General features: G+C 34.5%; 2 protein-coding genes and 1 pseudogene across 4 annotated transcripts; 1 reads left to right on the forward strand and 2 right to left on the reverse strand.

Moving 5' to 3' along the window:
- Positions 1 to 357: 357 nt before the first annotated feature.
- On the reverse strand, positions 358 to 2944 carry LOC129296270 (FH protein interacting protein FIP2-like; annotated as a pseudogene).
- Positions 2945 to 3930: 986 nt separating this feature from the next.
- On the forward strand, positions 3931 to 8653 carry LOC129296276 (uncharacterized). Of its 2 annotated transcripts, none has more exons than XM_054934863.1 (10): positions 3931 to 4040; positions 4343 to 4574; positions 4833 to 4937; positions 5171 to 5340; positions 5713 to 5846; positions 5975 to 6152; positions 6727 to 7291; positions 7657 to 7769; positions 7907 to 8189; positions 8277 to 8653. In XM_054934863.1, exons 1-10 carry the CDS (start codon positions 3958 to 3960, stop codon positions 8499 to 8501), a joined length of 2088 nt encoding a protein of 695 aa, XP_054790838.1. In that variant the 5' UTR covers positions 3931 to 3957; the 3' UTR covers positions 8502 to 8653. The 2 variants fall into 2 exon arrangements, with proteins under 2 accessions (XP_054790838.1, XP_054790839.1); XM_054934864.1 differs by having other exon boundaries at positions 7907 to 8150.
- A 5624-nt stretch (positions 8654 to 14277) lies between these two features.
- Positions 14278 to 17791, reverse strand: LOC129296275 (co-chaperone protein p23-2-like). Of its 2 annotated transcripts, XM_054934861.1 has the most exons (6): positions 17651 to 17791; positions 17073 to 17256; positions 16131 to 16290; positions 15145 to 15173; positions 15001 to 15046; positions 14278 to 14705 (listed from the first exon to the last, which is right to left on the reverse strand). In XM_054934861.1, the coding sequence occupies exons 1-6, from the start codon at positions 17653 to 17655 to the stop codon at positions 14674 to 14676; spliced, it is 456 nt and encodes a 151-aa protein (XP_054790836.1). In that variant the 5' UTR covers positions 17656 to 17791; the 3' UTR covers positions 14278 to 14673. The 2 variants fall into 2 exon arrangements, with proteins under 2 accessions (XP_054790836.1, XP_054790837.1); XM_054934862.1 differs by lacking the exons at positions 14278 to 14705; positions 15001 to 15046 and having other exon boundaries at positions 15156 to 15295.
- Between the last annotated feature and the right edge of the window lie 5583 nt (positions 17792 to 23374).

A 23374-nucleotide genomic window follows, 5' to 3' on the forward strand; every position in this document is an offset into this window, starting at 1 on the left:
CCTCTCTGGCTCATTCATCAGTTGAGAAGAAAAGAGACATATTAGTTCAGCCAGCATTTTTGAAGGGGCGTGTATATCCTCAAATGAAATAAAGGAAAAGAAGAATTATCAGATGTAATGTTGGTAATGCAAAAGGTTGATAATAAGCCACTGAAAACCAAATGCACCAAATATTTTGTCCTTATATGGGTAATTGAACAGCTGGGTATGAACAGTCCAAACAACGAATTATGTGGCAACAACTCATGTATGATGGAACCATCAGAGTAATGGCGTACAATATAAGGAGTAAAAATTATCAATTGGTTCTCTTAAAATTAAAATGAATTAAAGAAGACAAGCAGAAAGATAAGGTGCCTTGTAGATTTGCACTCTGAAGGAAAGCACCAGCTAACAAAGCTCCACGAAGATTTGCCCCGATAAATTCACATCTTCCCTAGGCAAAAGATGAAATAAGTAAGTAAGAGGCCTGCGAGCGTGATGCAACAGTACAAAGGGGAATAAGTATATTTTATGAGTGACTTACTCACGCAAAGTTGCATTGTGAAAGATGGAGGACTCGGCATCAACATCCGTCAAATAAGGTGGGTTCAGGAATACTTGTAAATTAATTAATTGCAGATGATTCAGTGGATAATACCAACTAACTGTACATCTTTTACCAACTTGAACAAGACAAGCATGTGGAATCATGTTTTAAAAAGTAGGAAATCAAAAGTTCAAATAGCAAATAAATTTTGTTTCCAAATACTACATTTACATATTTTTGTTCCTTTGCAACAAAGGGTAGCCAGATGTCCTTGGGTTAGACGATAAAGTTGTTATAGTCATACTGAAAACTCTTGGAAACCTGAACTTAAAAACATCCCAGTTTTAGATTCAGTCGAAGCTCCAGATCTCAATCCTAGGCCGCCACATAGGCATGTATCCATCTTGATCATCTTTCCAGATTAATGTCCAAGCACTAGGTATTTTTAGAACTATACTTACCCGGAAATTTTGCAGATTGAAGGTTTGCACGTGAAAAGAAGACATTTTTAAGACAAGCATAGCTGAAATCCACATTTGATAAATCCTGAAAATTCAAATCAAGACTATCAGGGGATGATGTCGGAAAAATGCTATTTATCATATTCATCATGCTGGGGTTCAAGTCAACATGGCTTAAATTATTGTCAGATCTTATGTTAAAATATCCTGGCAGTGGTTATGGACTTATTGCCAAAATTTATCTCCCCAGATAGCAACTAAAATACAATTGTTTATCATCAACATTTTACACCTATTTCGTGCCTAATGTAATATGCAAAAGTTTCTCCAAAGCAAAAATTTCTTTTTTAATCAAATTAAGATACTGCTTAGATAACAAAGCTCGAGAAATTACCAGTTTAGATAGGTCAAGGCCAGAGAGATTTACCCCCCGAAACCGACTCTCTCTGATTGTATACACTTGATGATATCAGTCCGTGTCAACTGTATGTAATTCATCATCTTCCTTCCTCTTATTATGACAGCATTTATTCCATCTATTAGCCCCTGAACATTTGCAACTACTTACAGTTTACAGCATAGGAAAGTGAGGGAAGCCAAAAAGTAAAAACCACATGAAAGAAGTGGGGCAAAAGGACAAAAACAATGGTATATTTTCTAGTTGTGATATGCCTTATAAGTGGAATGGCATTAACATTTTCTCATAAACTCGATTTAAGAAAACATTGAGAATGCTAGTAGTAACAAAACCCAGCAGAAGTTAATCTAAGAAAGTAGAAGACAACTTTAAAAGCATCTGATAGCAATTTAGAACAATTAAAAGGAGTATAACTTACAAGTAGCTGATAGTATTCTGCCTCCCGCAACAATTCTGTATATTCAGAATCCTTTAGTACAGGCACCGCACCATCTCTCAACCAATTGAGGATGTGCCGAAAGTGTTTTCCATCCCTATCAATAAAGACATATCCCTGTGATAACCCATCGTGAACCAAAAAATTAAACTGAGTTGTCTAATCGAGCAAACGTATATAACTCAACAATTCTATGACCAAACATACCGCATAGCCACCAACAAACATGCGTCTAAATATAGGGTAAAACAGTGATAGGAAGGTCAATCAGTCATCGAGTTCAACAAATGTAGCAGGATTTAATTTTGTAATATATGCAAGAAACATACCAATGCCAAATAAGAGTAACGAGATTACGAGAAGACTCTTACTTCTCAGGGTCTTGGCACAAAGTATGGCGACCACTGAACATAGCAGCCAGCATTGAATCAGGCTCCCGCTCTGTCAAAGTATTGACTGTGGTGCAATATTTCTTCCCTCCTGACATGTGAAACAAAGAACAAACAAAATTCAGCTCAATTTCTTGCTTGTCAAGGACTTGAGATCCAACATATCACGCTCCAAGTCTCAATAATTATACAACTGTCAGTGTATATATATATTTTCCGGGGGTAGGGGGAGGTCGGGAAGAGTTCAGCATTGTGTGACTCGAAAGTGCAGGAACAAGCATGATATCGTACTGTAAATGGAAAAGACATCTAAGGGCTACAGATTCACTATAACCAAGAATGGCGCCATCAACTATCCTAAGCCCAAGTATGCTTATTCCCTTTTCAACAATAACAACAGTCCCAGAAAGATACAGAATGCATGATCGGATTTGAGCATTTCCACCAGTTTTTCTCAGTAACCAAAACAATTACTTGTGAATTAACATTATTTACTGATACGGTCACCCTTAACGAATCTGATACTGAGATGACGAAGATGAAAGAGAAAAAAAATACCTATATTGAGCCAAACCAGAGAAGGAACGTCAGATTCGGAGTTCTCCATTTTGCCGAATCGGGGAGGGAAAGAAAGCAAGGCCAAGAGAAGGAGGTTGATGACTCCGCTAGGCAACTAACAGGCGCATTTCAGAAGTTTATAGGGAAGAACTATTTACCTCAAATTTCAACAGGTATAATATAAATAATATCCCTCCGAATTTGGTTTCACACACACATTCTCGTTCCATATCAATGAGACTTGCATTATTTATTTGCACCTTGATGGAATCAATCCTCGAAAAAGCGTAATTTTTTTTTAAGCTAAAAAAGTGCGAAAATATTTAATTGATAAAAAATGAGACTTTATTAGTTCAAATCACATTGGTTATCCAATATCTTTGCAATATGTACAGCTTCTAAATTTAAAAAAGGGCCCAGAAAATTGATCACATGTACAAAGAGTACAAAGAATTTGAGTATAAATGGGTAACATGTTTTCTTTGAATTCACTACCTTGTAGTTATCACTCATCAATTTAGTTTTATAAAAAAGTTATCAGATTAGTAGTGGACAATAATTACTTAAATTCAATTACAGCCGTCTCGAAAATCAAACAACGATGCCATGTCTCAAAATAAAAACCAGCGTTCCGCACAGCTAACGGTTTATAATCACCATATTTTCTTTGCTGGCCTAAAAAAAATCGCCATACTTTCTTTAATTCTTTAATTAATTAAAAAAGCATAATTATATATATACTCATAAACTTTTTTCATGGCTTACATGTATCTTATAGGAGAAAACACTGTTTTAAGCATACTCATGTAACTTTTTTTCTTTTTAGTTACTCATGAATATTTTTTTATTATAAATAATTTTATTGAAGATATAATCGGATATTAAGTATAAGTATGTCTCTGTATAAAAGTCTGGTAAATGGTCTATGCCCTTTTTGCTCAAAGTGGTTGTCGGCCCATGGCCCAAAGCATTAGAAGACGGATCATCCACATGGCTAATCATGCAGGAAACGAGGGGCAAGAACCAAGTGTTGCATGGTGCCTCCTTACCGTTCCGACGTGGAAGACATTAAACCCCTACACGTTTCAGACTCTCTCCTATTAAACGACGTTTTTTGGGTTTTCGGTTCCTCCCCACGCCCCAGATAGAGAGAGCTCAGAGCAGTTATGGAAACCTCGACGGTGATGGAAACGACGAAGCTTAAGTACCTGTCCTCCATTGCTGAGGACGTCGTCCGAAGATGCTCCCAGTATTACTCTCTCTCTCTCCCTCTCACTTCCCACATTTGCTATGAAAATGGCTACGTAATCATATGGAGACATTTAGAAAATACAGCTTCTTCTTTTATTTTAAATTTATATATATATTCTTTTCCCATTGTTTATGATATACTTCACTATCATCCACCAGAATCACAAAAAAACAGAGCGAAATCAAATAAAGTAATATACGAATACTTGCCTTCTCTTATGGTCGCTATAGAAACTCGATTAAAGCACGAACGTATTTAATTTTTAACAAATTGTGAACGAATAATCTGGATTTTGTCAGGAAACTGGGCACTCCTTTAGAGAAAGTAGTCGGAGAGTTTGAAGCCGGATGGAAAGCTGAACCGGGAAATTATTGCCAGAAATTAGTGGAATTTTGCAGCGAGAGGGCGCTTATTAGTGACATGTGCAACGACATACAGGAAAAGATTAGTGATGGGTCTTTTAGCAGGTTCACATATGACTTGATGCTTGCTTGGGAGAGGCCAAGCTACTACGATGAAGACGAGCACACGGTCCGCGTAACACAATTATTCCTGTGTCTTTCTAAATTGTATCTTTGTGGCAGAGTAAACTTGTATTTATATCTGTGACTGGGACATTTATATGCCTCTGAGATCTGAAAATCTTTTGGGGGACAGGAGGAGTTTATCTTCAATCATATTAATTGCTAGAAACAAGAACTCATATTTTCCAAAGTTCAATCTTGATTTGAAATGACCAAATACACATGCTACAGTTTATTTATTTAATTTACTTTTTGAGGTCTACAGGAGTCTGTTGCAAAGGAGAAAGAAGAGAGGAAGATGCCTCTTAATGTTATCCATGAAGAACGAGATGAAATCCCTCTGTTTTACTCAGACATCATGCCTCTCCTTGTAAGAACTTTGCCCCTCGTTATCTAGGCTTCGAAATCTTTGAGATTTTGCACATTGTTTAATATTTAATGCAGGCTGCAGTATTTCTTTGCATTTAATAATCACTCCACTTTGACAATCTGGTAAACATAGGATTTTTTTCTAAAAAAAAAATATTGGAGTTATTATTCCTGGTTACTGGCTACTTAATTCATACATTTTGTGTAATGCATTTCATGCATGATTTTTGGCAGGTGAGTAATGAGCCCAACGTTGGAGAAGATGCATTTGTGTGGCTGGCATCTTTGCTTCCATTAATAGCAGATGTTGCAAATGGAAGGTTTACTTTTGAAACTTTAACAGCACCAACAGGCCACCGACTACATTTTCCCGCATACGACTTCTTCTTAAAAGAAATGGACAAGTAATACATCTGATTCCAAATATAATTTTTCTCACGCTTTTTAATGGTTTAAAAGTACATAATGCCAGGAAGCCCCTCCATTCTCAGCAGGGACATGCTATTCTGGAATGCATGATTTTTCTTTTCTTTTCTTTTCTTTTTTAGGGGAATAGGATAGGTTAAAATGAAATTTAGAGAATCATCATCATCTTTAGTGGAGAAAGCAAATTAGGCTTACCTATTCTAAAAAGAATTCATGTGGGATAAGTGCAATTTAGAAACGCTTCGGCGGACCTCCAACTGTTTTATGCCTTAACAAAAATTCATAGTATTGGGAAGTGTTTCAGATTCATATCATCAACTTCCCATCCTTTTTAATTAATGTTTCTACAGGTGCATAAGACATCTGCAAAAGCAAGCAACACCAAATGGCATAGAGATGGCTGATGACGAATTTATATTACACGTGGAGGGAACAGCAAACTCTCAGAGAGTAGTTCGACACATTGGAGCAACAAGTTGGGCAGGTCTGTAATTTGATCAGTCTGACTAGTCAAGTTTATGACATGTTGGAACGTCGCCGGTATTTTTAATTATTCAAGGATGTAATGCTGCTTTTTTCCACCTCTCTTACTCATTCATTCTTTCTTTCCAGGTAGGCTTACACTGAGCAACTATGCTCTTTACTTTGAGGCCTCAGGAGTGATTAAATATGAAGATGCTCTAAAAATAGACCTTTCTGGGGACACGGAGCACACCCTGAAACCGGCTGCTACAGGGCCCTGGGGAGCTCCGCTTTTTGACAAGGCTATAATCTATGATTCACCTGAGCTGTAAGTAGATCCCTAAACAAAGGCCTTATAAGGATTCTAGCAGTTATTGACTTGTTGCCATTAATCCATCACCATCACGATTTTGGAGTTATTTTGTTCAACGTGTATATAAAAGTTCCACAGAAGAAAAACTATGCATATTGAATATTTGACTTTCATTTACACTATTGAATTTCAGAAAAAACCTGTGTGTAATTTTGGTGGAAACTCTTCAGTTTTCTCATTCACTCTCTAATGCTAGACCTCTGTCGTCACAATCTTTTAAATGATCTTGGTTTTAGAAGCACTACAAAGTTGTCGAATTATGCCCCCATTATGTATCAACATGATCTTTAATGATTCTGAAATTTGGAACCTTTGGCTCTCTATATATCGCTTTATAGCTTACTAAGTGTAATTTTTTCTCTCTTATGGCTTCAAGGGTGGGGACATTTTATTTTGATGCAATATTTGTTCCCACCTCTTATATATATATATATGTATGTATAACACGTTCGCATCTCTTTATTGGCGTAGAAAATAATCACACGAGCTGATACGAATTACCAGGTTTTTTTTCTTCTGAATTTTGTAGATCAGAGGGCATTGTCCTGGAGTTTCCAGAAGTGACAAGTTCCACAAGAAGGGATCATTGGCTTGCGCTGACAAAGGAAATTATGTTGCTACATCAATTTTTATCAAAATACAAAATAGAATGCCCCGTACGATCATGGGAGATGCATGCCAGGACAATTCTAGGGATTATAAGGCTCCATGCTGCAAGAGAAATGCTAAGAGTTTCACCTCCTGCTCCAACAAAGTTCTTAATATTTTCTTTATATGATGAGATACCAAAGGGAGATTATGTGCTAGACGAACTTGCTGAGAGCCTCAAGAAGGGTAATAGTGCACACCCATGCAGTGCGAGTTCAATCCTTAGAAGTATGGACATTTCTAGGCCCATCATTTCTGGTGCAGAACTGGAAGTTAAAGAGGCTATACAAGCATGTGAAAGTGTTAACGGTCCAGAAGAAAGTGCCTTCTCGCTGGAGACAGCTATTAAACAAGCTATGGAGGAAGAAAAGGAAACTCTCATTGCTAAAGCCACCACTGAAGAGTTAAAAGAGGAAGGAATCACTGACAGCGTTATGGTTCTTATGGTAAGCATTTAACTCGTGTAAGAAGAATCATATTTTTAACTCAATTCATGATATATATCGCTTGCAAACTGTAGTTGACTGTGTCAGAAAATATGGATCATTATAATTTTGTTTAAAATTATTTTCCCAGGAAAGTTAGGGAGTCGGATTCTCTGTTCACTTCAAATGAGGGCAGGGGTTAAGGTCAACATTAGAGATGACAAGGATTGTAGTTTAAACTCACGTTATGTCGAGCAAGCGTTTTAAGATGCTTTAACCCCTCCTGTTTTCCGATGGGAAATTATAGGCTTTCTAAGGTGGAGATAAAACATGACTTGTGTTTGGAATTGAGACTTAATCATGATTGACTTGGAATTTATTTATAGGAGCTACTAAAGCCACTTCAACGTGTAGTCCCTTGGTTTCAAGATATCTTCACATGGCAAAAACCAATGGTTACTCTTACTGTGCTTGCTGCATCCCTGATATTCACCTATATGTAAGTTCTTTTCTTTTCCGTTTTTTCCCTTGTAATCTTTTAGCTTACATATTTGTCATATTGTGTGTGAGACTCTAAAATGTCAAGTGTCGGCCTAGCTAGACGAGAAACTACTTAACATCACTTATATAACACAGGGAATGGATTGGCAAGGCATTGGCAATTTTTCTGATATGGGTAATAACGAAAATGATGGAGGCAAGACACAAAAGAATGAATGAAAAGTGCGACGAGTTAGTAATTAGTACAGCCTCTGAACAGTCTACGATGGAGAGCATCGTGTCTGCCCAACAGGGATTGAACACTGCTCGTGAGGTGATGCAGATAGCAAATGTAACCATATTAAAGATATGGTCAATATTTATTTCTAAGGCTCAGAAGGTATTCCCTGTAACTTGCCACCCTCAGCACTTCCATACGGTAATTCAGTTTAATTATGGGTTTAAAATTTCATTGCGAGGGAATGCTTTCTGTTATTGATGGTGATAATTGTTGTTACTGGGGCAGCATTCAAATACAGTGATGGTGGCATTGGCGGGTTTGGCAATATTACTGGCAATAGTTCCGTTGAAGCTGGTGATTATGGGAATTATATTGCAAAGCTTCATAGCATCAAAAGGAGGCAAGTCTTCGGGAACAGGGAACAGACGACTCAAGGAATGGTGGGATTCAATTCCAGTCATCCCTGTTCGCCTTGTAGACGCCAAGAATCCTGACACTGCTAATTATTAGCTGTTTGTGAGATTGCCCTATATCCAGCATATCATGTAAAGTGTACCTAACGGAAGACATTGAAGAATTCATGTAAAAATTCACGTTTCTACTGTCCCATAAAATGTTAGACATATTTTGGAATGATTGAAGATTAAAGGCTTCCGAGGCAAGATGTGTAACGTGTGAAACTTATTAGGGCAGAGCGAGCCGCATATACAGCAGAAGCAGCAATAAGAGAGGGGCAATACAATATCACGGCGGCATGGTGAACAAGGCTGAATTCAGCTAAGAAATACACTCTGTTCTCCACGTCCTTACCAGAGGGAGAAGAGACTTTGATATACCGAACAAGGAAGACGTATGGTGTAGCAACAGTCAAATACCGTTCTAGCTTCCTCACTGTTATCTCCATCATCAGAACCTGTTCACTTTGATAGGCATTCTCTGCTGGGAAAGTTTTACATTTATTGTCGTGTTATATATGTTTTTCCAATAAAAATATATAAATGTATAATTATTTTTAATAATTTTATTTTAAGAATAAAGTGTCCTTTTTATCTTAATTTTTTACATTTTTTTGTCATTATTTGTAATAGAATTAATTCATATTTATTTTTAATAATATGATAAAAGTTATTTTTATTGACCGAGCGCGTCAACTTGATGCATACCAGTATTTATCCTGCATGCACACAAAGCTGATGTCCGAGAACATAAAATTCCACAACTCCTTCCTCTTCCTTTCTCTTTGATGATCCTTTCCCTTGTGAGGTAAAAATAGTGAAAAGAAATTAAAATTATACATACATGTGAGAATATATTAGATTAATTTGAGAATTTATTTATATTATGTTAGATTAATTTGAGAGTTGATTTATATTTTAAAATTTAATAAATTAACGTGATAATTTAAACCATTAAATCGATAATAGAGAAATTTGAAAAATTACGTTTTATTACCTATCCCACATATGAAATGGAAACCCAAATCGGACCAGTCGGGTTGATCAATTAACCGGCCTCTCCATCAGTCCAGGTTTTTAGTTAATCTAGTCTAGCAATAACCCCTCGGTAACCCAACAAGTTGCTAGGTCATTTTTTTTTTTGGTAAAGTAGCAAAAATACTTACAAAGTAATCAGCCACGGATATCCAGTATCTTAAAGTAACAAAATGGCAAAAATACCCATAACGTTACATGGATGGGTACAAAAGTAACTAGACCTTTAACTTTAACCTAATACTGTTAACTTTGATCGTTAAATGCTGACTATACATGTCACATGTCAGTCTTTGCTGACGTAGATTAAAAAAGCAAAAATACCCACAAAATCATAGGCCAGGAGAAAAAATACCCATACCATTATCAAAGTTAATGCAAAAGTGATCAATTCATCCAATTCTTCAATGACACTTAAACAAGAATTAATTATTTTTTCACTGATATAGATAAAAAATATTTTAGATGAAATTCTCTGAAAGTTAATCGATTGTTGTATGAACATCAGGTGAGAAAATATCATTTTGACTGAATACCAAATTAAATTGCTTGTTTCTTTACAACTGTAACACACCAATTTTTTTTAAATAATTTAACTCAACCATAGTTGGGTTACAGCCACCCAACATATTTTTTTATATCAATAATTTCAATATAAAATATTTTATAATTGGTTTCAACTCACACAATATAACATTTTAGATAAATTTTTACCTCTCACATGCCATTAGGTTAAATCACATTTATCCATTCTTATACTTCCAACAAGTAAACTAAATCACATTTGCCCATCCTTATACTCCCAACAAGTAAAATAAATAATTTAGTCAATTTTCAAAACAAGCCAGTTATTTGGCCTCATAATCATGCCATTTTAACAAATCCAAAGTAAATCAAATATTAAAATTACAGTCATCCAAAGTGTACCAAAAATAAATAATTTGAAAGGCATAATTACATTTATATATTCATATAATTGTCAATAAACAAAAAGTCCTAATATTGGCAATATAGCACATTATAAATCATAAATCAAATACCTAAAAGAGACAGTGGATTTATGCCACTAAGCCTCTAGGACTCCTCTACGTGTCACTCGTGGCTCTTTTCTTAAAAATTGTTAACCATATAATGAGACTCAAAAGTTCCAGTAACCAATACCAATTTATGATAGTATATACCAACAGTTAAGTGTGTACTTATTAAGTGAAAATTAAAAATAATATAATTCCAACAAATATAAAAAATATTACAATACACACAAACAACCATCCTTATATCCCTCCATTAACCTTGAGCCCTAGCCCTCACTCGGTGCTAAATTACCCAACCAAAGGTAGATTAGCCCGAGCCCTTACAAGCCACCTATTGAGCTCCAATAGGGGCGTACCACGTGGTACAAAAATACAACAACAATAGCAAGTCTCCCAACACCTCCCACAATAACCAAACAAATTCATAATAATATTGCACAATATACAATATTAAAAAATTTATAATTTTCTCAATAGCCACCCAATTAACATGAAATAACACTAATCACAAATTAAAAGCATGGTTACCTCGTGGCTTTTTTAATAAATTATTCCTTACAATTTCTCTCCCCACAATCTTCACCAATAACACAATTTACAAATAACATATTATTTGTAAATATTAGTTTCAATTATTGAAACTAATAAAATAATTCTAATAATAGAATTAAAAAATAAACATAATTCCTAATCTCAATCTTAATACAAATTTAGAGTTAATACTATTAAGTAAAATTTTTAACTCCTCTTTTACTCATCAACAAACATTAATAATCTAAAAATTAAATTTAAACTAATTTCTATTATCAACATTTTCTTTTTTATTTTAAAAATTCACACCTAAAATATCCAAAAATTAAAAATTGAGTCTCTAGCTTAGAATCATAATCCTATAGCCATAATAATTCATTTCTCATCCCAAATAATCATCTAAACCTCAATAAATCAACATATATTTTTAAATCTAGTTTAGAATTTGATTCATAAACCACAAATTCAAAGATCATCAACGAATTTATACTCTAGAACATTTATTATACTACTAACAACCTCAAAAATTATATTTATTCAACATAAATTCCTTCCTTCTTCAAATTTTAAATTTTATACCACCATAAAATTAGAAACCAAAGAAGAAAGATGACTAAGAAAATTTTTTAGAATACTTATTTAGTCTTGAAAAGCTTAAAATCATACCCTAAATATCCTATTAAAAACTCTTACCTTAAAAACTCAGATCTCCCGCACCGGCGAAACTAGACACTCTCTCAGCCTCAGCTCGCGCACAAGGAAAAATAAAGAAAAGAAGGAAATAGGTGAGTTTTTATAAAAATTCAGTGGGTCTCATATTTTTTTATTATTTCTTCTTTCCTCTCTCTTCTTTCTTTTTTTTTATTATTTTATATGTAATCATTACGCGGCCGCCAAAAGCAAACTCGTTGTTCTTCTTCTTCTTCCCTTTTTTTAATACCTTTTCTTTTTTTAATTATAATAATAATTTAAAAGCCGACCCCACCTAGTGGGATAAAGGCTTGTTGTTGTTGTTGTTGTTAATTATAATAATAATTTAATAATATTTTTTTATTATTTTTTTAATTTTAATTTAGAATTATATCCTAAGTTAGATTTAATAATCATCTCCTACTAATTTGCTTACCTCTAAATATTTTTTTAAATTTCAATTAACCCAAATTAACTATTAAAATTTAAATTGGGATGTTACAGCAACAGTGACAAAAATCATTTGAAAATTTTGAATCTATCGTGAATGTAATTGCTTAAGGTTATGACAATATTCTTAAGCTAGATGTGCTCGGTCTCAATCTTCGATTTTGAACAACCTATCTTACTATGTTAAATTTCAAGTTTTGCAAATAAGAAAAATAAGTCGAGAGGGAGAAAGGAAGGGGGCAAGATACATTGTGATAGAAATAAACCATATGACATTAATTTTGACAAAATTAATCACTATTGCACCTATTAAAGTAACATTATAGGTATTTATACAATGATCGATCAACATCTGCAAAAATTCATCTTAAAATATTTTTTATCTACATTAGTGAAAAAATAATCAATTTCTGCTTAGGTGTCAACTAAACGGTCAACATTTAAGTAATTAGATGTATTGGTCACTTATGCACCAACTCTAATAATGTTATGAATATTTTTGCTCTTGGCCAACGACTTTGTGAATATTTTTACCCCTTTTTAGTCCACGTCAGTAAAGATTAACACGTAATATGTACAGTTAGCATTTAACAATCAAAATTAATGGCGTTAAGTCAAAGTTAACAGTCTAATTACTTTTACACTCATTCATGTAATATTATGGGTATTTTTGCCCTTTTCATCACTTTAAGATATTGGGTGTCCGTGACTAATTACTTTGTGGATATTTTTGCTCATTTATCCCTTTTTTTGCCAAAACTCCCCAAAAAAGCTAATTTTTTTAAACTTAAAAAATTTAGGGGATTTTAATTTTTTTTAACTTAACTCTAAAATTAAAAAAACTAAAAAAATAATTCAAAAAATGAATTCAGTCTTTGAATCTTGGCCTTTGAAGAATAGAGGGTCCTTTGAGTCCTAAATCCCTAGTGGATGAAACAATGAATGCTTTATCAATTCTTCAAACGAATTATGAAGGATTAAATCTACTATCAAGTTTCTAATACAAGTATATAACATTATAATACCATCAATTTTTTTACACATTCATTAGTATTAATTATTGTTTGTTGTAGGTGATGAATATATGAATGTTCCAAAGCCTCCATCTTTGCTTGATATTATTGCTAATGATTCTAGTTTTTCTCATTCAACTCCTAATGTCTTAGTGTCTAGAGATTTAAATAAAGTTAATAATTATCTTAGTGTTGGTGATTATTAATTTTAATATTTTTAATTATTGAAGGGTTGTAATTGTAAGAAAAAATATTTAAAATGTTGTATTTTATTATTATTCAACTTTTGAGTGGTTATATTTCTATAATTATTATTATATTTGTACCTAATATTAGAGATTGATCTTGAATTTAGTTAAATACTTTTATAATTAATGTATTTTTATTTAATTATATTATTTTAATCATAACCGAATTGTCTTCCAAATTTATCCCTAATTGAACCACTAACTCATAACTTATTGACTTAATCATTTCAATGATCGATTCAGTAGCTTAATCCCACAAACACAAGACATGCATTGCTTAGTCTGCAGTATTTATGAATCTTTTTCTTCTCTCCTTTCTTTCTTTCTTTTTTTTTTTTAAAGAAAAATACCGCATACAAATCCTGATTTTTTTCCTGGGTAAAAGAAAAAAACCCTGAATTTTGACACACGCACTTTCAGCCTAGCTACACGTGTTATAACACGATCTCGGAATTCAAGGCATATCTGATCTCTCCCAATGTCAATGGGCGCACCAGAAAAAGACCTAAAACATTCGGGTCTGCAAGAAAGCAAAATACAACTTTGCGTCTCTATTTTTCTCTAAAAAAAAAAAAAGAAGTGTAAAGAACATATGATTTAGGGAGGGGGAAAAAACACTCGCACATTAGCATACTTTCCTCCTCAGATCTAACATAAAATGGCCTTGTAATCAGGATTTTTTACCGTAGGATTAAGATTATTTTTTCTATATTGGCCTTCGTGTCTCATAAATTAGAAAATGGATTAACCAGGACATGTGTCGCCTATTGTGACTCCCAAAATATGGGGCCATAATTCAGCTCCTAGAAGCTCAACTCTGGTCTCTGGAATAGAAGAAATCTTGTTTTCTTTCTCTTTTTTTAATGCATCAATGACACCAGCGGAAAAAGGAACCAAAAAGGTCAAAAGTCTAGGACAGATCACAACGAAGTAAATTGTTGAAATGATTAGGAGACTCACATGAGCATATAATCCGCAAAATAAAAGAAATCATGACCAGATGCCAGAATTGTACCAAGCCCTGGCACACCAACGATGTCTAACCACCTACCAGATTCTATGTACAAGATAAAATCTATCACAGTGGATACCTACCGAGTAGACTACCGTAGTGTGTCCAATCTAAGCAGCAATTCCATAATACCCATCTCCCAAAAGCTTCTTTCCCCCATGATACCCTAGTCCAATCTAAGGTAGCAATTCCATAAAATCTATCACAGGGGTTCCTATCCTCTTGCCTTTTCCAAATCAGGGAGATCTGCAAATAATAATAATGTATGTCAGGTTTAAGGGAGGATGAATGAGTGCTGCAGACCTCAATTCCAATTGTATGAATAAGAAAATGGGAGACGCCTATGCTAACACAATATAATTCAGCAGATTGCTCGTGTTCGCATAATAAGTTAGTGCCAAAAATAGGAACCACCAACAGATCTTACAGTTCTATAGTATGTGTTTTTTGACATAATAAGAAAAAAATTTGTGTGACAAATATGCTTCCACTAAACAATGAAAAACAAATTCTAAACCAGGGAAACAAGAGGGTCACTCACACAACATCCCTTCCTCGTCACTGCTCCCATCATCTTGTCCCACAAACTGTGAAGAAAAATGCGTTTGACAATATTAGAAACCAGAAAGTGAGTCAAAGTGAAAAGTTTTAAATTATGTGTGACGAGTAGAATGAATCAACTCACCCGTGCATCATCATCAGATTCCTCGTCAGCTGCATAAATCCACACAAAGCTCAATCAGAGCACTAAAATTAAAATACTCCCAAAGAGAAGTCATTCTAGTATTTTTTGTTGTCAACTCCCAGATAAGAATTTCAGAACATGGTAGAGCAACCTTCATGAAATTGAAGATAATTTACAAGGGTAAGGATCCTGATAATCTAATTTTAGAGATCTATCAAGCCAAGGATGGCCTAATAATCGATAATGCACAAAATCAGCATTTGAGCAAACAGTTTCCAGTTCTTGCAATAATTTCTAATCTCATAAACCATTAACATAGACTCAATTACAGTCACAGACCATTTTCTTCAGTCACATACCATTTTCTTCAAAAGTTAAATTCAACAAGAGAGTTAAGTCAGGTAACTACAGTTTAATGCAAACCCATAGGGTTTGGGGCCTCAAACAAGCTCAATAATTGCAAATGAAAAACAGCAAACAATCTCTTCCCCAGTAGATGCATTTGCGGAAACCTACTTCCATGCTGCCAGAACCATTCCATATACACACAGTCTTTTCATTAGCAAAAGAGAGACAAAAGATACATAGTTATCCCTTTCCAAAGCAATGTGTAACTGTAAATTACCAAGCAGAAGAACGACGGATAGTATGTGTAAGATGGCCCATAATCTTAAAGCACTCCAATTTGAAGTTACTGAGCCAGTTACACGATAGATTAAGTTGCAGGTGGTCAATAATTCTGGTTATCCACCTGAGAGTAGTGCAACTGGCATTACTCGCTAAGCATGTATGACCTGTATAGATTTAGTGGCTCGTACTCAATATTTCTTGTTTTCCACCTTAAAGCTGCACAACTAGCATAACTCACTATATATACATAAATTACTCATTGTATATGTATGGATTGTCGAGTTCACGTCCATGAAAATTTTTGGAAATGCTCATCAATAAAAATCAGGCATCAAAGAATAGTTAAAAAAACTTACAAGCTGATTCTTCATCATCTTCGTCGCACCATCTGTTCCAATCAACCTTCAGGTATGGTGCAGGTTTCTCTTCAGACTTTAGCAGCCTTTTCCACCATCCTTTCTGTTCCTTTTGAATTGAGCACAGTATGTTTCTCAAGCCAGATTTAGTTTTACAACCCTATACAACAGTTAAAAATTTAAAGACACAACCTTTCAACCTTAAAAAAAATTGGCATGGTAAACGAAATTTTAAAAAACAGGACAGAACAACAGAGTATTTACTTGTGAGAGCAATGAAGACTTGATAGTAAATAGGTATAGCAACGGTTATTAGAGCTATGGACATTACACACTACAGAAAGATAAGGTGACAGCAACAAGAGCAACAACCCCATAAGGCAGAGAACTAACTTATGGAGAGAGGAAAATGAGAGGTGGCAAATCGGCAAGGGCTTGTTCGTGCCTTATAGTGTCAGTAAGAATTAGGTTAACTTGTGCTGATTTAGTGAACAGTTGTCTTATTCACTCAGAGGTTGTGTAATGGAACAGGGATAAGATCAGGAAGAATCACCCTTGGCCTAGGAACCCCAACATGAACAAAGTTTCCGGATTGAAAGAGTAGAAAAATATCCAAAAGTTGAAAATGAAAAAGAAGGAGAGCTGCAGTTACATCGATCCAAGGGTGAAAGTGTCTGTAACGCCAAATGAATGGAAAAAGAAAATCCATATGGAGGTCTCAAATAGTTGTGATTAGTAATGCATGTAGCCAACTCCAAACCTCGAGATTCTAATCTAGTCATCGGTGTTGCAGTAGTTATCATCACGTAACCATAAAAAAGGAGTCCACGTGAAAAACGCACAGAATTACACGCGGTATACTAATGCATCCAGTAATTTTTTTTTTCTTTTTTGCAGATGTGTAGCCAGTGATTAATACTAGAGTGCAAGTTAACAGCTCACCTCAGCTACGATTGGTCCATAAAGTTCTAAGCTGAATTTGTAGGATTCACCTTGAACTCCATTAGCAGAGAAGCTAAATAAACCCTGAGGCTCACACTTAACGGAAACATCATTGGCATCAGGTAGAGCAACAGTAAGATAAACCTTATCAGAACGCTGAGCCCAGAGAACTTCAGGTTGACGACTGCTTACACAGGAGGAAAAAAATTATCAAACGCCGAACTTGAAATAAATAAATAAATAAATAAAAAGGGCTCATAACACTCAATCCTTTTACAAACAAGTGGAGCTTTAAAATGTGATTCTACAAGAAAAGGAGAAAAGGAGTCTTGATTTGATCGGGCAGGAAGAATGAACCAAGATTTGCTGCATTTCAGCCCAAATGAGTTTCGGCAAACAGGATACTCATGAACCCTCGAATGCCCGTCAAGAAATTTCACAAATACTCCCACCCCCGCCCCCCCAAAAGGGGGGGGGGGGCTAGAAAAGCTTTAAGCCGGGGCTGGTGCACAGTCCGAAGCAAAGCAAAACTCCGTTGAGAAAGGATATAGACGAAAATAGTGTAAGAGAAGCAATACCTCATTAGGTAGTGGATTGGGAAAGAACAACGGCGAGAGAATCCAGAGACGATGAGCCAAGCGAAGAGTATAGGAAGGAGATCCACTGAAAGTGAAAGCCACCTCCGCCGAGCAACATTTTGGATGCTTTCTTTTGGAGTATGGAAGGATTTGACGAATAATACGATAAAATAAAATAAAATGGAAAGAGACAGGGGAACATCAACAAATATAGTGTCATACTATCATGCATTGAGTTTTTTTTTTTTTTTCCCCCAAGTTCCATGAGAGAATTTCTTTATAGGATTAGGCATGGGGCTTGATTTCAACTCAGTCCCAATCAATTCTGAAATTACACTCCATAATCAAAAGATTAAATTAAAATTATGTTTTATATGAAAAATAATCAAAATGCCATTCAAATAATTTTTTTAAAAAAAAATCAATCAATGGTTGCCTTTCTCCCTTTCTCTATTTCCTATAATTTCTTACTCTTTATTGCTGCCGTAGAAGCCGTGTGGGTTTCATGACCATCGACACATTTTAGCAGCCAAAATTCAGGGTTGTCATTGTCTCGGTCCATAGAGCTTAAAGAGCTTGCACCAACTTTGCTACCTTTAGAGAAATGTTGTGAACTTGTTGCAATTTCTTGTCATGAATTTAACTCCAACCTTGCAAAGCCCTTTCCAGTGTCCCATAACTTTGCCCAAATTCAAACTAGAGAAGTTATGGCACTTCAGCCAAGTTCTTATGTTGTGGATATAGATGATAACATCAAAATTATGGTCAAATTCTTACCAGAGACCTTGTTGGGTTTGAGGGTCGAGGAACTACAAGAAGTGAGCGGTGTCAAGTGGATGGCGACAGTTCTCAAAGACTGAGAGTACAAAGGGGTGGTTAGCAATGGAACAAACTTTAATCCTGCGTAACATGTGTTGTATGTGTGTTAAAGTCCCACATTGATTAAAAGAAAGACTCTCCTAATGTATATATACTAAGAAATGAAGTGGGGTAGTAAAATGGGCTTAGTGGAGAAGTGGCCTCGCGCACATGAGACAGGCCAACTCAGGGCAATCGCAGTTGAAATCAGTCGATTCGCCCCCGCTGCACGCGAGGTCAATAGGTAATGGGTTCCTTTTACCGGATTATTTTTACAAAATAAATAATTATTTTTGGCTTGCTAGAGAAACTCAATTTTTGGCTGTCTAAAGTTTAAAATCAAACCAAGAATGTTTTTTGATCATTAACCAAATTAATTTTCTAAACGTTTTGTCTTCCCAACATTTCCAGATAAGAGGTTAAATGCATTTTACGTTTGCGCAATCCCAATGTTTCCAGACAAGTATTTAAATGATTTTTATGACAGTGTAACCAAGCCTTTAATCCGGTGGTAACCCCCCAATGTTCATGTCTCCACCTTCGGGCTATATATAGCCATGGGTGCAGATAGAGCGGAATAAGCCTCTTGAGTTTTTGGGGTTCTCTCCTCCCTTTGTCTATTCATTTGTGTTTACTTTGAGTCTCTATTGTTCTATTTCCTCGTTCTGCTGAGGAAGTACTTGTTTAATCTTGGAAAACTGCCGATCATCAGAAGGCATGCCGGAATAGTCCTTAAGGACAGTGTCCTTTCGGGCACGACTCAAGTAATTCATACTCGTTGTTCGCATTTCTGTCGATGTTGCCAACAATCTTAAGAACTATTCAGCCCAATGGCGACGAATAGTGCTGAAAATGTCACTCCTGAAGGTGTGTACAGTGGTTCGGCTGAAGGTTAGTATGTCCCTGCCACTGTTGCCGTTCCCCTACCGAGGCCGTTCCTAGACATATCGAAGATAAAAGTCTTTGACGGCTGAAACTTCAAACGCTAGCAGGAACGAGTCTTCACTATTCTTAACATGCATGGTGTGGCTGCTGCTCTTGCTCAATCCGAGCCTCCTGCTGATACTGATCAAGCCTAGAGAATTGCATGGACTCATGCAAACAAGGTATGCTGACACACTATCATTAGCACTTTATCTAATGATTTGTTTGATGTCTACTGTGTCTACAAGGAAGCTTGTAAGATATGGGAGTCCTTGGTGACAAAGTACACTGCTGAGGATGCCGGCAAACAAAAGTTGTAACACACTAAAAAAAAAAATTTTAAATAATTTAACTTAACCATAGTTGGGTTACAGCCACCCAACGCATTTTTATATCAATAATTTTAATATAAAATATTTTATAATTGGCTTCAACTCACACAATATAACATTTCAGATAAATTTTTACCTCCCACATGCCATTAGGCTAAATCACATTTGTCCATCTTTATACTCCCAACAAGAAAAATAAACAATTTAGTCAATTTTCAACACAAGCCAGTTATTTGGCTTTATAATCATGCCATTTTAACCAATCCAAAGTAAATCAAATATTAAAATTACAGTCATCCAAATTATACCAAAAACAGAAATAGTTTGAAAGGCATGATTACATTTATAAATTCATATAATTGACAATAAACAAAAAGCCCTAATATTAGCAATATAAAATATTATAAATCATAAATCAAATACCCAAAAGAGACAGTGGATCTATGCCACTAAGCCTCTAGGACTCCTCCACGTGTCACTCGTGGCTTTTCTCCTGAAAATTGTTAACCACATAATGAGACTCAAAAGTCTCAGTAACCAAAGCCAATTTATGATAGTGTATACAAACAGTTAAGTGTGTGCTTATTAAGTGAGAATTAAAAATAATATAATTCCAACAAATATAAGAAATATTACAATACACACAAACAACCATCCTTATATCCTTCCATTAACCTCGAGCCGTAGCCCTCACCCGGTGCTAAATTACCCGACCAAAGGTAGATTAACCTAAGCCCTTACAAGCCACCTATTGAGCTCCAATAGGGGCGTACCACGTGGCACATAAATACAACAAGAATAGCAAATCTTCCAACACCTCTCACAATAATCAAACAAAATCCATAACAATATTGCACAATTATACAATGTTATAAAATTCATAATTTTCTCAATAATCACCCAATTAACATGAAGTAACACTAATTACAAATTAAAAGCATGGTTACCTTGTGACTTTTTTAATAAATTATTCCTTAAAATTTCTCTCTCACAACAATCTTCACCAGTAATACAATCTACAAATAACATATTATTTATAAATATTAGTTTTAATTTTTGAAACTAATAAAATAATTCTAATAATAGAATTAAAAATATAACATAATTCCTAATCTCAATCTTAATACAAATCTATAGTTAATATTATTAAGTAAAATTTTTAACTTCTCTTTTAATTATCAATAAATATTAATAATCTAAAAATCAAATTTTAAACTAATTTCTATTATCAAATTTTTTTTATTTTATAAATTCACACCTAAAATACGCAAAAATTAAAAATTAAGTATCTAGCTTAGAATCATAATCCTATAGCCATAATAATTCATTTCTCATCCCAAATAATCATCTAAACCTCAATAAATTAACATATATTTTTAGATCTAGTTTAGAATTTGATCCATAAGCCACAAATTCAAAAATCATCAATAAATTTATACTCTAGAACATTTATTATACTACTAACAACCTCATAAACCATATTTATTCAACATAAATTCATCCCTCCTCCAGATTCTAAATTTTCTACCACCACAAAATTAGAAACCAAAGAGAAAGGATGACTAAGAAAAAATTTTAGAACACTTACTTAGTCTTAAAAAATTTAAAATCACACCATAAATATCCTATTAAAAACTTTTACCTTAAAAACTCAAATCTCCCGCACTGGTGACTCACGCTCACTCTGCCTCAGCTCGCGCACGAAGGAAAGAATGAAGAAATGAAGGAAACAGGTGATTTTTTATAAAAATTCAGTGGGCCCCATATTTTTTTTATTATTTCTTCTTTCCTCTCTCTCCCTTTTTTTTATTATTATACACATAATCATTGCACCGAAAGCGCTCATGTTTTCTTCTTTCTTTCCTTCCTCTTTCTCATACCTTTTCTCTTTCTTTCTTTTTATAATAATAATAATAATTTAATAATATTTTATTTATTTATTTTTTAATTAATTAATTTTTTTTAATTTTTTTATTTTAATTTAGAATTATATCCTAAATTAGATTTAATAATCATTTTCTACTAATTTGCTTACATTTAAATATTTTTTAAATTTTTATTAATCCAAATTAACTATTAAAATTTAAATTGGGATGTTACAAAAGTTCGTAGCGGGCAACTACTACAAATAGGAGATGACCAAGAACAAGGATGTGAAGGAGAAAATCAACAAATATCATAAGCTGCTGGAGAAGCTTTGTTCTGAAAACATCAACCTTCCAGACGAGTTCGTTGCTGGGATACTGATTGAGAAGCTGCCAGAATCATAGTCTGACTACAAACAGTAACTGAAACACAAACAGAAGCAGCTATCCTTGACTGATTTGATCACTCACATCATCATTAAAGACACCAACCGCAATGTAATATATGCAGCTCGAACCAGAGAAATGACATCCAAAGCCAACCCGATGGAGATAAAGCCTTACAACAAGAGGTATGATTCTAAAACTAAAGACAAGAAAAATAGGAAATCTAATTACAAACCCAATGCTTCTAACCCCTCTTTCAAAAAGAAAGGAGACTATTTTGCCTGTGGTAAACCAGAACACTATGCAACACAGTGTAGGAAGAGAGCAAATCGTGATAAGCCTCGAAAGCCAAATGTAAATTTAGTACAACGAGATGGTGACAATGATGATGACATCATTGCTACAGTGGTGTCACAAGCTCTCTTGATTTTTGATGTGAAGAAATAGGTGGGAGACTCCAGGGCTATCAGGCATATATGTGCTAGCCAAGAGATGTTTACTGCCTATAATCTTGTAAAGGAAGGGGAAGACCATGTTTACCTTGCTGATTCCCGAACTGCTAAAGTTCAAGGAAAGGAAAAGTGGTCTTAAAGCTCACATCAGGAAAGACTCTGGCTCTAAACGATGTTCTGCATGTGCCTGAAGTTAGAGCTAACTTAGTGTCAGTTGCTTTTTTAGGGAAAGTTAGGGTTAAAGTGTCATTTAAATCTGACAAGATTATAATGACAAAAAATAATGTGTTTGTAGGCAAAGGTATTGTAATCAGGGACTGTTTGTTTTGAATGTTGATGAAATGAATAAGACTGAATCTTCTGAGTATATGCCTATTTATATGGTTGATTCATTTGATTTGTGGCATGCTAGATTAGGTCACACTAGTAAAGGTTATATAAATAGGATGTGATAACTTGGACTACTTTCTGAAATTAAAAACAATAATTTTGGAAAATGTGAAGTATGTGCAGAAACTAAACAAAGTAAAAAATCTCACTTTTCTAGTCAGAGAGAATCTGAATTACTATCTTTAATTTACACAGAGTTAGGTGATTTAAAACAAATCATGACTAGAGGTGGTAAAAAATATTATATCACTTTTATTGATAATTCTTCAAGATATACTAAAGTATACTTGTTAAGAAATAAAGATGAGGCTTTTGAAATTTTTTTTTTATATAAAGCAGAGGTTAAGAATCAGTTAAACAAAAGAATTAGATGGAATAGAGGTGGAGAATATGTTTTGTTAAATGATTTTTGTGAAAAAGAAGGAATTATACATGAGATAACACCTCCTTATTCTCCTGAGTCTAATGGTGTTGCAGAAAGAAAAAATAGAATATTAAAAGAAACAATGAATTCTT

The sequence above is a fragment of the Prosopis cineraria genome, unplaced genomic scaffold, assembly GCF_029017545.1.
Source record: "Prosopis cineraria cultivar Desert tree isolate PC_DT_omini unplaced genomic scaffold, ASM2901754v1 PC293, whole genome shotgun sequence".
NCBI lineage: Eukaryota > Viridiplantae > Streptophyta > Magnoliopsida > Fabales > Fabaceae > Prosopis > Prosopis cineraria.

Coding starts and splice junctions, on each gene's coding strand:
- LOC129296275 (XM_054934861.1), bottom strand. Junction 16,291..17,072: donor ATGGACCAATCGTAGCTGAG/GTGAGCTGTTAA, acceptor ACTGTTGTATAG/GGTTGTAAAACTAAATCTGG. Junction 15,174..16,130: donor AGATGATGAAGAATCAGCTT/GTAAGTTTTTTT, acceptor GGATTTATGCAG/CTGACGAGGAATCTGATGAT.
- LOC129296276 (XM_054934863.1), top strand. CDS start 3,958: ATGGAAACCTCGACGGTGATGGAAACGACGAAGCTTAAGTACCTGTCC. Junction 4,938..5,170: donor CAGACATCATGCCTCTCCTT/GTAAGAACTTTG, acceptor GATTTTTGGCAG/GTGAGTAATGAGCCCAACGT. Junction 7,292..7,656: donor ACAGCGTTATGGTTCTTATG/GTAAGCATTTAA, acceptor ATTTATTTATAG/GAGCTACTAAAGCCACTTCA.